Source organism: Harpegnathos saltator, unplaced genomic scaffold (genome assembly GCF_003227715.2).
Source record: "Harpegnathos saltator strain DR-91 unplaced genomic scaffold, Hsal_v8.6 scaffold203, whole genome shotgun sequence".
NCBI lineage: Eukaryota > Metazoa > Arthropoda > Insecta > Hymenoptera > Formicidae > Harpegnathos > Harpegnathos saltator.
The window spans coordinates 6,426-24,088 of NW_020229988.1; the positions used below are offsets into that span (position 1 = coordinate 6,426).

Consider the following 17,663-nt stretch of genomic DNA (forward strand, 5'->3'; position numbering starts at 1 on the left):
TCAGGTACTTACCCCTCTAATCTTATTCAACAAATTAACTCGGATAAACGAACGATTCGTATCAATTTTTTTGTTTGATAAAACAATGAGGAAATAAATCAGTACCGAAAATCGAAGACCGTACAATATCTAATTTTTTATCAAATTAACGCGGATAAATGAACAATTTGTATCAATCTTTTTTTCTTTTATAGAGAAATCAAAGACTAAATTAGTATCGAAAACCGGATATTGATTAATACTATAAATCAATGTCAAGAAAATTGTCCAAGTTGCAATGACAAGTTGTTTTTTATCTTGCAGGTACTTACCCCACTAATTTATTCAAATTAAGTCGGATAAAAGAACGATTCGTATCAATTTTTATTCTCTTATAAAGAAATTAGAGAATCAGTCAGTACCGAAAATTGGAGACCGATCAATATTTAATTTATTCATCAAATTAACGCGGATAAATGAACGATTCATATGAATTTTTTTTCTTAAAGAGAAATGAAAGAATAAATCAGTACCGAAAATCGAATATCGATCAATACCGTAAATCAGTGTCAGAAAATTGTCCAAGTACAATGACAATTTGTTCTCATTTTTCAGATATTTATCTTTCTAATTTACTCAACAAATTAACTCGAATAAACGAATGATTCTTATCAATTTTTCTTGTCTTATAAAGAAATGAGAGAATAAATCAGTACCGAAGATTGAAGACCGATCAATATTTAATTTATTCATCAAAATAACGCGGATAAATGAACGAGTCGTATTAATTTTTTTTCTTATAGAGAAATGAAAGAGTAAATCAGTAACGAAAATCGAATATCGATCAATATCATAAATCAGTGTCAGAAGATTGTCCAAGTGCAATGACAATTTGTTCTCATTTTTCAGGTACTTACCCCTCTAATTTATTCAACAAATTAACTCCGTTTTTTTCTTGCAGACATTCAAATCGGTATTTTTCTACAAGTTAGGATTTGATAAAAGAAATCTTTTCCGAGTCGAAATATTAATTCTACATTAATCCTGCAAATTGCATCCAATTTGAAAAATCAATGCAAAATATCTAGATGCGCAATAGTGAACAAACTTTGTCCTACCTGAACGTTACATCTTGCTACTCTTGTAGTCTTGCCCATGATGAGTCTTCAACAGCAACGTATTCCGCAGTTATTTAATACTCGTTTATCTCGATAATGTATATGTACTTAATCCTTATATTCTTAATTAATAAATGAGCAATTTTTGTTGATGTTGATTATATATTCGCTTAACAGCGTAAGAAAGAGAACAAAGATAAAAACGTAAATAGAACTGCCTTTTTTAGAACTTCGCGTGAGATAAATATATAAGGATTAAATAATCATATAAGAATTGGAGGAAATGGGGAGATGGAAAACACTTTTTATTCTTATCATTCTTAAAGTTCCTTTTCCTTTTTTCTTCTCTTTTTTTCTTTTCTTTTTTCTAATGAGAATGATGAGAATTGTAGCTCTCAAAAGAGCTGAAGCTGCAAAGGCAAAGACAACGGTTATGTCTAATAATGCTGTTTTACTAATAGAGATTTTAATTCAGATTCGGTACAATAAGAAAGATAAACAAGAATGAGAAACGGACATTCTAGCAGATTCTAAACGAAAACAGCAATCTGAGCATTATTAGACGAATAAAAATCAACACTTGCAAAATTTATATCAGATTCTAAGATCATTATTCATAGTTTTCTAAATTATGTGCAACTTTTTATTGAGAACATAATTAAAAATTTGTATTCATAAACCTTAGCTTGCTTCAGCAACCTTGCTTGAATAGACATTCATATTTTATGAGAAAAGAAAAGTAGAACTCATGTTACGTGAAATTAGGTGAACGAATAATCAAATCTCAAGCTATTTTATCATTTTTCAGATGATAAACTATGAATGCCGATCTAATTTCGACTCGGGTATGTCCTTACTTCGAGTAAGGTCCGTTAAAATCAGAAAAATCCTGCGTAATAATAATGACTCGAGGTACCTCGAATACCATACATGATGTATCGCTGTCCACGTCTCTCGGCGCGCTCCAAGTCCTCTCTCCATCCTGACTTCTCGATCCGACGTCCTCCTTCTGGTTATTCCGTCGCAGCACCCCCGGATACTCCATCGTAGCACTAGCGACGACACTGACTCTAGCTCTAACACTCGCGCAAGTAAGATTTGTACAAAGAAACGCGTATTAACCGACACTCGTACTACTCTGCGTCGCGATATGCGCGTCGTTCGTCGGCCCGAGGCGCAATGTCCTTTCCGCAATCACGGAATCATATATAAGCGTACGAAAACAAACAATCGGGAAGGCACGGTTACCCCCCATCAGTCACTGACCTTGCCGATCAGTGTTGATGCCTGCGTCGTCCGTTAGCTGAAAATGAAAACAACTCATGTTTTCAAAGCATGTCTGTGAGAGACTCGCTTTAAACTTCACAATACTTATTTACGTCTGTTCCAAGAATCATATTATGCCGAATTCAAACTGTCTCTATTGACATGACATACACGAGATCTGCGATCGCATCATTGATCTTTCTTTGGACAAGAAAATCTGGAGAGGAACGCTATTCGAGAATATCACATTTTATGTTTCAGATGCCTTGCGGATTATCGAATCCGATGTAACAGATCAGGGAAAGTATGAATGCGTCGCTATGAATAACACCGTGGGCACGGAGTACTCCAAGTCAATTACGTTATACGTGAAACGTATGTATATTTGATATTATATAAAACTTACCTTTTTAAACAAAAAGGTAAAAAAAGGCGCCAAGTACAAGCGCAACACGTATTGTTGTTTGTACTTTTTAGAGGTATCAAACTCAAATTATTTTTTTTATTTTATATATTATATGTGTACATAAGTTTTTACAAATAAAACTTATAACTATAATAAAACTCTGCAACACTTTTCTACTGCACAAAAGAAGTGATATATTAGAACAGTAGCGCCAACTGAGAAACCTAACATATATATATATATGATTATTGTATACTTAACTTAATATTTTTAGAAATCTCAAATTCAAATTATTTTCTTTTTTAAGATATATATTATGTACATAACATATATTTTTATAATATATTTACATAAACTTTTAAAAGTAAAAATTATATCGTGTTATAAAAATTTAACACGTTTGTTAATAGTGCCCAATATTTAAAAAAAATATCTTTTTTCAAATATCTTTTTAAATATCTTTTTAAATATCTTTTTAAATATTTTGTCGACTCGCGGGATATTTATAATCGGAGTCTCGTCGCGTTAATTAACATGTGCTCCTCCAAGCGGATCGAATGCTCACCGACGGCCATTGTCAGTGCCACGAGCGAATGTCCGGAGCGGACGGGATGCTGAATTGAGAAGCAGGACGAAGGGAACGGGACGCGAGCAACGATACATCATGCGTCTCCAGACGTATCAATTCGTTTATTATACAGGAGACTTTGATACGGCAACATGTATGTAGAGGATTTAATATTTAATATGTACTTTGATTTTTCCTGCTCCCCCCCCCGCCGCTCTTTTTAGTCCTTCTGGCATAAGGCCTGTTCGTTTTGTCTGCACTGCTGAATTAGTGCATTAAGTTAAAGTGAAACAAACGTAGATTTTCTCACTTCAACTTGTTGCACCAGTTCAGCAGTGCAGACAAAACGAACAGGCCCATTGTCTGGCATAGAGATAGTAACTATGGTTGCAGCACGGACATAAACCGCCTGAAAGTGGATGTAGCACGGACTTCCACCACATGCAGATTTTACCACCAAGACGTAAAAGTGGATGTAGCATCGTAGTTCCCCTCTCAAAATGGATGCAGATGGCGCCCTTTCACAGTGCGGAAAGTCGGTGTCGCCGAAAATGCCGTGTTGGCCGCTCTCATGTTTCTCTCTGCCGATACTTTCCCTCCTGTTCCTCTCTGCTATCTTTGGATGTTCTGTTAGTTTGTACGGTATGACAATTTTGTTTCTGTGAAAAATAAACATTAAAAATAGAAGGGAAAGTTAAAGAGTGATATTTTCTATTTCTGACAGAAAATACTTAAAGTAAGAATTCCAGCTGAAAGAAAGTGCTGATAAATATTAAAATATTTTATTTCTAAAATGACTGGTATGTATAATTGCATTTTATATATGCATAATATTTGGAATGAATATTTGAATAAATTTTGAACTTTCAATTATATTTTTTTATAATTTGTGTATTTTGTTATTAAATAAATGCACTTTTGAGCATTGAAGGAGGTTTATCAGAGATAAAAATGTACAATAAACGATTGGATAAAAGCTAATGAATCTTAAAAATTTTATGTATTGTTATGATTGTTTATCTGTTTATCATTTTGTTTTTGGTACATGATTTTAGCTACTGAATTGAGGGATTGGACTTCGGAATATTATATTACAAATGAATCATCTTGTCAGCAGATTTTAAAAAATTCTGATATATTGAGAGAAATACCTTTATTAAATGATGTTCAACTACACAATATAAAAGACAAGCAATTGGTCCGATTCCAAGGTATGGTTCAAGATATGTATGATCCTGAGTATTACTTTAAACAATATGAAGTAAAGAATATCAGAACTGGAGAAGGCAGTATTAGATGTGGAATGTATACAGATATAGCTTATTGCTTGGTAAGTTATGCTATATTTTTTAATGTTAAGTCTTGTTTTTACATATATAAGGATTTAGGAAAGTTTTAGAAATTTTTGAAAGTTCCTTATATACTTCCTTATGTGTATATTTATATGTGTATATGTATGTGTATATGTATATTTATGTAGTTTCTTTAAAAATTGCTTTTTTCTTAATTTAAATGTAATTGACCTTGCTATCATTACTGCTAGTTTTATTAGGTTATTTCTAGAGAAACAAATTTTATGGAAATTGCAAAATTTTAAAGTTTTCCTTCTGTATATTCAGTATAATTTATTTTGACCCTGTACAAATATTAGATATAAGACATTCGATATTACTTATGCATTGTATTTCGAATGATACAATTGATAAGTTGTATTTTGAATATTTATATCATTATCCTTGTTTCTGTGATATGAACAAATTGGATATAATATAGGGTCTAGATAAAAATCGTGCAGTACAGGTGTGGGATACTGTAAGAATAGTTTATCTCATGTATGATATTGCATACATTTATTCTCAGGAATTTAAAATTTATATGGCATTGTTATATACAAGATTCTTAACCTCTACTTTGTTGCACATAGCCACATGAAGAAATTTTATTTGAGTCCAACAAGAATGAAAATTCAGAAAGACAAACTTATATTATAATTTCTACACCTGGTCTAAACCAGTGGGCAAAGGAAAGAAATACATGTATAGAACAGTCTGATATGAGTACAATACACAACAATAGTATAGGTAAAAGAAGTCTAATTGATCAAGATGATAATGATACAGAAGAAATGGATTGCTCAGAGCCAACTCCAAAGAGAGAAAAAACTCTGGCAGATACTACTGATATAAATATAAGTGATGACAATGATTATAGTGCAAAAATTCAAAGTATAGTTTCAGAAGATCATATATTAAATTTTCCTATTCCAATCGATGGAGGAAAAGCTTGCATAGTAAAGGTATGATATTAAGGGAGAATATATCAGACGATATATACATTCCTTTTTCTTATAGATTTTAAGAGAATTTATTTTTCTTTTTTCTTTTTCATTGAAAGTCTAGCAAAGAATATTATGTTCTAATTTCTACTTTTTAGATTTATGATGGGACAAGTTTGAAGTTGAACCAGGTTGTTGATATAGTAGGTTTTGTATCATTAGATCCAATGTTAAGTACAATTCATGCTTCAGAAAACGAAATGAATGAGGCCGAAATAAACACTCATAATCCGCCAGCTTCTCTGGTACCTCGATTACACGCAGTAAAGATAATAGAACTTAACAGACTCGAAATCGCAAATGCTCCGGAAATTATATCAAAGGCACAGCTCATCAGGGGCGATTTACACATAATATTGAGTCAATTATTGTTTGGTGATCATTTAGCTGCAGATTATTTAATATGCCACTTGTTGTCCACCATGTATGTGTTTTTTGTTCGAATATTTCCTTTCTAAAGTTTACACGTATACAGAACACTTTATTTTGTAAAATTTTCTTCAGATATATCAGGAAAGATTACTTTTGTCTCGGCACGTTTCCATTAAACATAACAAATTTCCCGTCCAGCAAACTCAGGACATTCCCGAAAGAATTGTACAACTTTTTAACGTTATTTGTTAAGAAAAGTCATTTTTTAGAAATAACTTTGGAAAATTTGAACGAACTAGCCTTGATTCCCAAGTAAGTTGGTATCATTGCATGTATAGGTATATCATTGGAGTCATCTTTGTAATGTGATAAATAACTTTACATCGTTTTTGTCCTTTTTCTTTTTGTAGGAAAGATTATGAATGCAACAGATTGACAAGCGGTATCCTTCAATTAAGCAACAACACACATCTGGTGTTGGACGAGACAGGTTTAACCGCCGGTGAACTCACCGTGACTGGTAAAGAAAACTACAAAGCGCTCTCCGATCTACTTATATTTCAAAAATTGAAATACGACTTTAAGTATTACACGGTAGATTACGAAACGGATATTCCAATGTTAATCTTCTCTGATGTAAAATCTTTTGTTCCGGTAAATGTTTTCTCGTGTTTAAAATATATTATATCTTACCTGTGAATCTATTAAGCAGTGAAATATTTGTCCGCAGTGTCCCATGCAAGTTGTTCTAAATGTCGATGCAGAATCGGAAAATTTATACAGTCAGGTTCTTGAAGCTGCGTGTCAATATTTAAAAGAAGACGATCGATTAGCGAATATCCGTCAATATTTGGAAGTATTGAGGCACATGGAATTCGTTTTTGATGAACAAATCACGGAGGTGTGTTAAGTATCATTAGTTCCTGATATTATTTGATCTAATTAGCATGAGTTCGAAGATATCGCAATTAATATTACACTCTTCAATTTTTACATTTATATTATATTTTTTTCTTTTTATATTTATGTTTTAGGCCGTTCAAAATTATTTTGTAGAAATGCGAAGCTCAAACAGGAATATAAATACGGACGATCTACACGCATTGATTGTCTTCGCTAGACTGATGTCCATGTCATATGGGAAAACAACACTGGATACAGAATGCTGGAACAGAACTGTACAATTAGAAACTGAGAGAATGAGTAGGCTTCCGCAGCGCGGATGAATGTCGATGATGCAGTAAAGAAGAAAGCTATCATAACATCTAATCTATTTTAAGCACTGCACTGCAAAATGCAAATATTTATTTGGTTTAAATATCTCTGTAACTATTTTATTACCGATTAGAAAAAAAATTATACCATTTTATACATTTGTATTGTGATTATAAAGCAGGACGGATCAATTTTTATTTATACAGACAATCGTTACACACTTATATCTCGAAATATAAGAGTTCGCTAGTAGGAGTATCTTGTAAGTGTAATGTTGTTTGGACTGTTTATACATCGGCTACGATCCGTTTCACAAATTCTGAAGCTGGGACGTACGTCTGTTTGTATGTCTGTGTTCATTTCGTCCGAAATGGAAGTAGCACGCGTATCGATGTTCCTCTGTTTCTTTGAAGATATTTCCGGTAGAAATATCTCCAAGAATTTACACTCCTTTTGTGTTAAGTACGAAACATAGATGCTAGTGTGCGCACAATCCTAGTGAACATTGGAAGCTCAAAGCATGTTAAGTAATTTACGTACATTACATAGATTTATTTTTACGATTACATTTACGAACGAGAGCATTAGATACGCTAGTGTCTGATCTGCGTGTTTGTTGCCTAAAAAGAATTGTTAGACAACAATTTAGTGTAAAATATAAATTAAATTGTTTTTTCTCGTTTGTCATACTTCGAAATTAGTCAAAAGTCTATAATGGTTCGAAGATCTATTTAGACATGTTCAGCGAACATTCCTTCAGCGAACAGCGCGTTCCTTTTCTTTATTATAAGCATACTAAGAGAAAAAATATATAAAGAATAAAAAAAATATTCAGTAGGTATTAATAAAATACTTAAATTTAATTTTTTTTTTTTATTTAAATGGAATGAACAGTTACGGTTTCAAGATAGAAATATATATTTTCTAATTAAAAAAAATAAGCAAAATTTTTCACAGCAAAAATATGTACATTAGTTTAAGTAACTATGTTGATAATATCTATTGAATGAGTATTTCTTAGATATTTTTTCCCTCAGTATAATTAAAGTTGATTAAGAGAATATCAGGTTCGACATACATAGTAAACACGTAAATTATGCTCGTGTGTGTCCCGTCTCGTCGAGATGCGCATTATCGAGGACCCTCTGCACGGCTGACATGTCTTTAGCTCTGTTCAGTCTCTCCTCACGTTCTCTTTGAACGCGTTCCAACCCTTTCCTGGCGGCCTGAGCGTACCTCTTGGACAGCGCGACTTCTCCTCTCGCACCCGGGATGTGGCCTGTGTAACCAACAATCGGCGGTCTTTCCGGTGAGACATGATAATCTGCAATGACAACGAACAAATTTTATGCAGTCACGTCATAAAGCCAACAGCTTTTCTTTGGACTAGTGATGTGATTCTGTTGCAGTGGCTATATTATATCGAAAGCAGTTAGCGGACAACCGGAACGTGACTGTATGATGATAATACCGAAGATCTTTCTGTCTTCATCATGACCGTGATCGATTTCGATGTTCACATTGTCTGCCCTTGCTCGGGATAGAAGGTTTCTCGGATCTGTTCGTTCAGCATGGGCTCTCATCGCGTCTCGCCGCGCTCGCAGCTTCATTTGCGCCTCGTGCCACTCCTTGGCGCCGACTTCCACGGCTCTCATGAAAGGTAGCCCGTACTTGCTACTGAAGCCCGGGATATATCCTGGAGAGAGGCGCAATACTGGCTTCATCAAATCAAACGATCATTTCGGAAGAGGTATGTGCCGCATTAGAAATTGTTTTATCAGACACACAAATTGAACGACTTTTCATTATTATTAATATCTATATTTTTAACACAACCATATCAGAGATAATCTGTTTCTGCTAGCAATGTTTTATGCTTATCATTACTTTCAATGTTTTATGCTTATCATTACTTTCAAAGAACATTTATATAGACGTGGAGTTTTTGTTGCGCGCGCCGAGCAAACTGCTAATTGCAGGCGATTTAAGTTGGTCAATTAGTACTCACTAATCGCGTATGCTGAAGGTCGCGCCAAGGCAATCTCAGTTTCTAATGTCAGAATTTTTCATCGCTACTTCGTATTTTCCTTTTTTTTTCTTTTCTTTTTTTATCGCACACTTTTGTGTGACACTGATCGTTTTGTGACACAAAAATTAATGAATCTGAGGTTATTATTTGTCGAACATGCGGCGTATAATTCGATCGCAATTAAGCTTCAAATTGAATATTTTATGACGGTAGCAATGTAACTCTTGACGTTTCACAACGATCTTTATTCTTCGAAGTTTAGTCACTTGTTCATGGATGAAAGAATATCCGAAGGAAGTTTCAAATATTATCCTGAATATTACCGGTATATCCTAGGATGTAGGGAGGTGCCTTGTAAAGTCTCGCCTCGTTATTCCAATCTCTTTTAATTTCCTTGTCCCGCGGACTCAACAACTGAACTTCTCTACCGGAGTTTGGGCTGTACGGTCCAGTCTTAAGTATTTTCTTCTCCAACAATTCCTGTAATATATGATACAATATTTGCAAATGCATGATTTTTTTATGCATGCACTTTATTACCCGCGTTACCTCATAGTTGTTCTTTTTTTTTTTTTTTCTGAAAACAGCGATTTTTATGTTCCATGGGCATTTTTATACCTTCATTATCTCTTCCGTGCTCGCACCGAACCTCTTCCCAACGCGAAATTTGAGTGTTGGACAATGTCCGGTGTACCTAAAAGCAAGGTGCCTGCAGTTTCAATCCAGGTTAGAGTGCGTCAGATCGCAAAATACGACAAATTTCAATGTAATGTAATAAATATCTTTTGTGTGTGGAATGGGAAGATTTGATTCATTCTTAAGAAGAGAGCGACGTTACATTAACATGCGTACGATGACGCGCCATTTGGTCTTCACTGTTGCGCGTGTAGTACAACGGATCGTCGGTATAAGTCGATCGATTTGCAGCTTAGTGTTCCATGACCAAAATACAAAGGAACGTATTGGACAACACAGTGTGGCATGCTAAATTATGACCTATATTATACGAATGCGTTATAGCCGCTTTCCTGTTAGGTGAAGCGTATCTAATTCACGAGATTTATATTGTACGACACATACAGGTACGGTTTCTCTTTGTTATAGACCTATGTCTATGTATAATTATTCACTGTGTCGATATAAGATGTAGTAAAATTTACGAGGGAGAAATACGAATTTGCATGTGTACCATCGATTAGAGAAGAAGAAAAAAACATGTATCGTCGAATTTATCTGTCTATTTCTCTCATTTGGGTGTTATTTTGAGAGTTGATCCATCCTCTCATTAGGAAGTTATCTCTATCCAGTTGTTCTATCTGCAGTTCTATATCTCGTTTGGAAATTTCTCGAGTATCGGAATCGTACTTTCGGCTTTATTCTCGTCAACTCTGTTGATTTTCACACGATGTGAGCGACTGTGAGCATCGGCTTAATCGGCTGCGAGAGTCCGGCTGTCAGACCGGTACATCATGGCCGATCCCTAAATAAGGTAATCGCAGAACCGTAAAAGCGGACTACCGGTGACCCAGTAAATAGAACCTTCACTTTGCGGTGGTCACGGTGGGATGAGCAACGGCGTGCATCGCCGAAATCACTCCTATTCGGTTAGTTGTCACGTGTCGCCGTTACCGTGAGATAAATCGTAACTGGGTCGTTGCGCCGTCTTGCCGCGAGTCCATATTGCAAGATCAGTGTCAGGGAGGCGAAATATCGCGCTAGTATCTAACTGATCGCTTTGGACTACCGTCAGCTTTCTTGCCGGCTTTTAAAGTAAGCCATTGTGTTTCGTGCGATACGCTTCGCCGATAAGAGGGACGCACAGAGTCATATCGCACAGCGAGCAGTGAATCGTAAAATATCAACGCATATCATTGTCAATGAAAATTCTCTCTCTCTCTCTCTCTCTCTCTCTCTCTCTCTCTCTCTCTCTCTCTCTCCTCTCGCTTTCGATCCAGTTTCGATCCGCCTCCTTTTTCTTGCGCGGATCGATATCTCAAGGAGATAGAGTAAATCACGATAAATAGTTCGCGAAGTGATACGCCAGCAGCCGCGGAAGGCAGGGTAGTTTTGTGCGTGATAGACTCGCATGGACGTGGGGGTGTAAATTGGCACGGTACCAACCGCCGTGCCAGCAGTTTCATTTCTCGCATGACTTCGAGGTCAATACTTGAGGGGGATGCATGTTTCCGGGGATCACTCGGCGATCTGGTTTGTCGAAACTGACGTGGCGGTAATCTTAGAACTGTGACACCTTGATTCTCTCTTCTGTACGATATTCTGTGCGATCGGTAAAATACCGCAAATGCATAATAATGTAGTCGTGAAGTGAACGTGACATTATGCATCCTTATATAATGAATTCTTTACCACTATGTTAGAGGCGTTCGTTTTATTATCGAAGAAGCGACATGTATAGAAATTAGATTCTTTTTTGTGTAGGCGAATACCAGGTGTCTCATATATTCGTCAGTATATCTATCGCCGAAGTGTTTGTTAATTTTCGATTGCTCCAATTATATCTTGATATTATAAAAACTGTTTTAAGCCGGTGCGCTTGAAAAAACGGTCTAACGAGAGTAAATAATAAGATAAGAGTTGCTGCACACATCGCGTGAGCGATATGTGCAATCACATGCTCCCTTTTTTATCAGACACCGTATATATTTGCACGCATTACGCAGCAACAACAGGTGAAACTAAGGAGACATTTAGTGCTCGTGATAACAGGAGCTGTAAATCCAATTAGCTATTGTAGCGTATTCAGTTAGTACTAACGACGTAATCATGAGACTCTGCGCTGTTCTGGTTTCTCATTGCTCACCGGTTGTATCAGAGAGATTGACGGGTTGATCAGAGAGAAAGTCGATTGATGATGCCACTGATGCCACGTCAATAAAACACGCATAAAACTAATTTTATGGGATCGAATCCATATGCACTTACCCGGGTAAATGGGCGCCATAATTTTGCTTGAAGAATTGCTTCTTCTGCTCCTCGTACGCTGGATCAAACACCATTTTTCTCGTTAGTCTTTATCACGTGTAGTCGCACGGTCGAGTCGCACTATCGAGAGCGTTTTTTAAGGTCCCAGACGCAGATCATTTCATGGTTTCATTCGCTCCTCCGGTCTCGGTTCTTCTTTTCGCTTCTTCTTCCTCTCTTTCTTCTTTTTTCGCTCATTAGATATACATCTTACCGGAATATAATATCACTCTCTTCACACGTGATGATCACTTTCTTACGGCTCATCTGTCACATTTGGGCTCTTCATTCGTTCGATTGTTCATAACCGTCCCGATCGCCATCGATCAATATTGATTTCGATCGAGCAGAGCGTTCCGTTTATATCGCGGTTGGGTCAGCGTGCCATCTCCGATGGCAGGAACGATCACCGATCTGCAGATCAATCGAGACTATGTCGAATTCAGTACAACCTCGTTTCGTTTCGTATCTCGCACGACCGCACATCGAAGATGACCACTGATTCGAGCTAGCGATCGGCTAGCTGCCGCTCGCGATCCATGAAGCCACGAGAATCGATCGAGGGCCGAGGGAATCCAGCGATCGGTTCCAGCCGGTGATCAGCGGAAAGCTGTCGCACGCGGCCGGCGACGCGCCCAGTGGAACAGAACGGCGTGTAGTCGCGACCTGAAGATATATGCAGAGTGCCCTACTATACAATCACCCCTCCAAAGCACAGCGTTCTTGCCTCCCTTTACATTGAGGGATATTCAACGCTCACAGTCAGGCATACTCGTACGTTAGCGCGTGAACACCTTCAATCGCGTGGGATACCTTGGCTTCGGCACCCACCGCCACATGGGGAAAGAGGATTGCTTGAATTAACGTGACAATAATTGAGTCGAACGTGTTTTGAAGGAGACGGAGTTTCCGAATCGTATTCGAAGAATATCACATTTCTTCTCACCGAATTTTCGTCTGGTCCATGATACTCAGTTACACGAACTGAGAAGTCTTATTCCGTGTATCGCTTAGAACTGAAAAGAATTTGGTTTCAACAAGAATCAGAGATTCTGTTCGCGTCAAACAAAACAGACCAAAAGCGACCAATCTCTTTTTTCCCATACATTAGTATTACCGGTTATCTCCTTCTTCGTGATCGTCTTTGCGAGTCGTCTTTGCGCACTCGATCCGCGACTCGATGTTGCGCTCAACTTTTGAGCGTTATCACGTTGCGGTTTATGTAGCGATAATTAATTTACCCCCCCCCCCCTTACGACACGATACAGCGCAAGAAAATGAGAATTGAAGAGTTGGTAAATGTCCGCGGTTGTGAATCTTTGATGATTGCTTCCCAACGTCAATTCGGTGTGCGGCGGTTTACGGCAACAATGAACTATATTTGTGCCTGACCCTGTGCTCATTTCTCTAGCGTACACTTGATGTAGCGATTTACGGTAGCTCATACGCGAATATACTTTCTCGAAACACTCACATGTAGCAAGGAAGTGGAAGACGATCGAAGAATATGAATCAGTATAAAACATAACACTAGTGATGATAAAGTCTGTTTTTCTTCTTCTCTCCTTTTCTTTAGTGGGATAAAGTAAAGAAACTAGACGAAACAAAGAAACGAAAACGAGATCTTACGAGGAATTAATATGAAAATATAAAAAAAAAGTTGTGGTACATACCGATTACTTTTTTACTATAGTTTTGATTATGATATTATGTTCAAACTTTCTCACACACACACACACACGCACACACACACACACACACACACACATACACATGTTGAATCTAATATATCTTTAATTGAAATATATATACATCTATTAAGACGTATCGGTATGTCGTAATTCATTTATTAATAAAATCACAAATCACTTGATAAGGAAATTAACACAAGATTCATACACATGGATTTTTTCGCACATGTTCTTTAGCGCTTCAACTAGTTGTCTGTGTTGTTGCTATTCTTAAGAAAATTGCTTATGATTGTCGTTTGGTTCGTCGAGTATGGAAACGCGCACTTCCTTATTTCTTCCACGTTGCATCGGTAACTACGGGACACTTAAGCAGCGAGCGACGGTCTCCTGAGTAACTCTTGCCCCCTGTGAAAAAATCGATATAAGGGGGGTTGAATGCACCGGTCTTTCCTCACGAAAGCTGTTTCTCGACTAGCATATATCTATGCTCTGGACTGACTCGTTCAATTATTATGATAGTTAGCGATATTATCAGACGACCTATTGTATATTGCACTGCATAAAAACTGCATTAAGCAATAAAATATGAAAGGACAATTAACGTAGTAGAAAATCATTTACCGAAGCAACGCGCAATCAAACAATTTCTCATCATGAGTCGCATAATAATTGCGTAACAATTCATGTCACGATCGATCAAATAGTGGCTACTATCTGCTTCATAATTGTCAGGTAGCAAAGTCGATAAGATTATTTTAATTTTTAGTAAAAATATATATCTTTACAATATTGGCTTGGTGAAATATTATGTTAACAATGAGAAGAAAGATATACATTGATTTTATCAGTTTATTATTTGTACTACTTCTAACTACTACATTATCACGCAAGATTTATACACGATGTTTGCACAAAGAGTACAAGAGAGAATGTTACACATCTTCTTTTTTCGTACAAACGTTCATCATAAAAATTCATTATTCTATCATTCATTCATCAATTCATTATTGTCGACTAATAAATAGGTCGAATCTGGTGGGCGTAACTTAATTTCAGGATTGCTAAGGCGATTTATGTTACATGTCGGTATATAACTGACACACGACAAGTAGTGGACGATTGGTAAATGACCGACTCGTAAAGTTGATAATCGATGTACGATAAGAATAATTAACAGTTGGTAACCGACATAAAGCTATCACAAATAGCATGAATCTTGTTATTTTTTTTAACGATCTAAATTATCATTTGTTGTTAACTCTGACTTTTTTCAGCAACTTATAAACTTCATTCACCCGTAGAGATTTTCATTCTTATCTCTCATCAATGAACACGTTCGTGTGCGGAATATATTTTTGAGCTTTTATCTGCGTTCTGTGATAAATTCTGTGATAAATTGTGTGATAAATTACAAAGGTAAGGTAATATTTTGTTCGTTACGTCATGTTGTGTGTGCTTTTGTTTCCTTCTTGCTGCTGTGTGTCAATGCTACGCGATATAACTTAGAAAAGTGTATTCGCTTGGAGATACATCAATTATTTGCGACGAATATTCATCGAATATCATTATTCGAAAGCATTTCTCGTGCATGTTTTCACATCGTGTACCACGACCTATACAAAGCCGTGGCGCGCGAGTAAGTGTACGTAGAATATTGATTTCCGATTCATATCTGTTATACATATACTGTCGTCATCGTCGTATAACTGTATTTCTATAAATCTAAGCGAGTTTGTGAGCAGCCATAAAACCATCGTGAAATGCGCAACGAAATATATATCTACGCGCAAGTATGACCGATCGTCGTCTGCTCGATGCGATTTTAATCGCTTTTTCAACTGCGAGATAACCGCGGGAAACCGCAGAAGCCGAGTCGACATTTTTGCGGTCCTTCGTATCCTTATTCGCTTATACATGATATGAATTTTTTCGTAAGAATATCTCCATTATTGCCTATTTGTTGATTGTCAATGACTGTTGAAATAATAGCTTCAATTGACGAATGTCAATTATTTAAAACGTATGAGCTTATATCGTGAGCAAACAATCTTGGAGAGACTTATTGATCGTCAGCGCAAAATTTGTTAGCGTTGAAATGGGCATTGTAAAGCATTTAATTGTTGATTAATGTGCCATACACTTGTCAAAAATTCCGTTTATCAAGTCGGAAGTATTAGTTTCTCTCGCCAATAGGTTATAAATACGCCGTTAATTAATGTATCATTATAATATTACCGTTAATATATTGCTAATACGCGTTCATCCCTTTACCGAGTTTACGTTTCCACTGATAAATATGTGCTCGTCCAAATGAATAATTTGTACGTTGTATTGTAATTAACCAGTATTTCTTTGTGTTAATTTGAATTTTTTATTATTGCACCATTTTATTATTGATTCATCGAAAAATCATGTAAAACATTTTTACAAAAGCTTGCACCACAGTTTTTGACGCATGTCATCAATATGCGATATCATGATAAAGATATAGACAGAGTGAGTGAGTGAGTGAGTGAGTGAGAGAGAGAGAGAGAGAGAGAGAGAGAGAGAGAGAGGGAGAGAGAGAGAGAGAGAGAGGAGAGAGGCAAGATGTGTCATTGAATAGAATTCACTTTTATTGTATAATTTAACGCGTCCACATCATGGTATCATCAGTCCTGATGGGCTGGAATGGGACGAACATTTCGGGAGCATTGTTGCAGTATTTGCAGCAACAGCGAAACTGTTTCACCCTGCTTGCCCCCACTCGTCCAAGTCAACCTTGGACAGAAACACGTATTTTCGCACTGCATGTACAAAGGGTCGAGGACGGATCAATGAGGATTGATAGCGATATCCCTCGGCGAGGGTCCGGTTGATTTCTCACCATCCTTATTTGTTTCGATAAATTGTAGTTAGTTACGTTATCAGCTACATTACGCTGCGCGCAATATTGCATCGTGAGTATTGCGCTCAGCTAAAAAAAAAAGAACAGAATTATAAAGAAAAAAGAGAGAGAAAGGGTGCAGTAAAATAATATTTCGTTCACCTCTATTTTTTATTTATTTTATTTTATACCTCTTTATTTTTACCTCCTTGCAACCTATTTTTCGTCGCACAAGTGCGCAAAAGACCTAATCTATCATTTTAACCGAATTCTTATCTCTCGTGTTCGCTCACCTCACGTCTTATCGGTACAACTGTATCATTTTCATGTAGTGCATAGCATATCGCGCGCGCGCGCAAGTCAAGTACCAGCTTATTTGAGATATATTTTGTGTTCAAAGCATTTATGTACGGTAAAATACGATTTTTCTCACACGAGAGTGCACCTTCTCTCATTCTTCTAATCCATTCAACATATTTCGGTTTGAGGATCTATTTATTTATATATATATATATATATATATATATAACTCTCGTTGTTGTTGATCATTACTATCGTGCTCGCCGTGCCACGTGTCTCCTGTCGCTTTTTGCTTCTGTTTGTCCTTGGAGGGAACGCGCTTTAAAATATAACTGATAACACGTCACAGTCGCGCTAGTCACCGCGATGGTAAGTTGAAGCTAGGGAATTCTTATGCGCAAACAGCTGGTGTGCGCTAATCGCGATGTTGGCGAGCATGACTTTCTGGCGCGCGCACGCCGGCCCCGTGGGACCCGCGGATGGCCGAACATTTAATGGATCTACCGTTACCTTCCGTTTCCCATTTACGACAGTGT

General features: G+C 36.8%; 2 protein-coding genes across 4 annotated transcripts; one reads left to right on the plus strand and one right to left on the minus strand.

Annotated features, from left to right (window-relative positions):
- Nucleotides 1-3,915: 3,915 nt before the first annotated feature.
- LOC105189354 (mini-chromosome maintenance complex-binding protein) lies at nucleotides 3,916-7,941 on the plus strand. Of its 3 annotated transcripts, XM_019844290.2 has the most exons (9): nucleotides 3,916-3,979; nucleotides 4,062-4,137; nucleotides 4,393-4,667; nucleotides 5,262-5,633; nucleotides 5,771-6,096; nucleotides 6,177-6,356; nucleotides 6,455-6,698; nucleotides 6,775-6,945; nucleotides 7,079-7,941. In XM_019844290.2, the coding sequence occupies exons 2-9, from the start codon at nucleotides 4,131-4,133 to the stop codon at nucleotides 7,268-7,270; spliced, it is 1,767 nt and encodes a 588-aa protein (XP_019699849.1). In that variant the 5' UTR covers nucleotides 3,916-3,979; nucleotides 4,062-4,130; the 3' UTR covers nucleotides 7,271-7,941. The 3 variants fall into 3 exon arrangements, with proteins under 3 accessions (XP_019699849.1, XP_011149707.1, XP_011149706.1); XM_011151405.3 differs by having other exon boundaries at nucleotides 3,920-4,137; XM_011151404.3 differs by lacking the exons at nucleotides 3,916-3,979; nucleotides 4,062-4,137 and having other exon boundaries at nucleotides 4,383-4,667.
- A 240-nt stretch (nucleotides 7,942-8,181) lies between these two features.
- On the minus strand, nucleotides 8,182-13,987 carry Ip6k (Inositol hexakisphosphate kinase). The gene is made up of 5 exons (XM_025298083.1): nucleotides 12,232-13,987; nucleotides 9,907-9,982; nucleotides 9,612-9,768; nucleotides 8,731-8,955; nucleotides 8,182-8,583 (listed from the first exon to the last, which is right to left on the minus strand). The coding sequence occupies exons 1-5, from the start codon at nucleotides 12,303-12,305 to the stop codon at nucleotides 8,354-8,356; spliced, it is 762 nt and encodes a 253-aa protein (XP_025153868.1). The 5' UTR covers nucleotides 12,306-13,987; the 3' UTR covers nucleotides 8,182-8,353.
- Between the last annotated feature and the right edge of the window lie 3,676 nt (nucleotides 13,988-17,663).

Bases quoted from the DNA above. Each gene is read 5' to 3' on its own strand.
- LOC105189354 (XM_011151404.3), top strand. From the start codon at position 4,383: ATGATTTTAGCTACTGAATTGAGGGATTGGACTTCGGAATATTATATT. The intron at 6,097-6,176 runs GTATGTGTTTTT...AATTTTCTTCAG, and splicing joins TGCCACTTGTTGTCCACCAT to ATATATCAGGAAAGATTACT. The intron at 6,699-6,774 runs GTAAATGTTTTC...ATTTGTCCGCAG, and splicing joins ATGTAAAATCTTTTGTTCCG to TGTCCCATGCAAGTTGTTCT.
- Ip6k (XM_025298083.1), bottom strand. From the start codon at position 12,305: ATGGTGTTTGATCCAGCGTACGAGGAGCAGAAGAAGCAATTCTTCAAG. The intron at 9,983-12,231 runs GTAAGTGCATAT...CCTTGCTTTTAG, and splicing joins TATGGCGCCCATTTACCCGG to GTACACCGGACATTGTCCAA. The intron at 8,584-8,730 runs GTATTATCATCA...TTGTCATTGCAG, and splicing joins TGAAGACAGAAAGATCTTCG to ATTATCATGTCTCACCGGAA.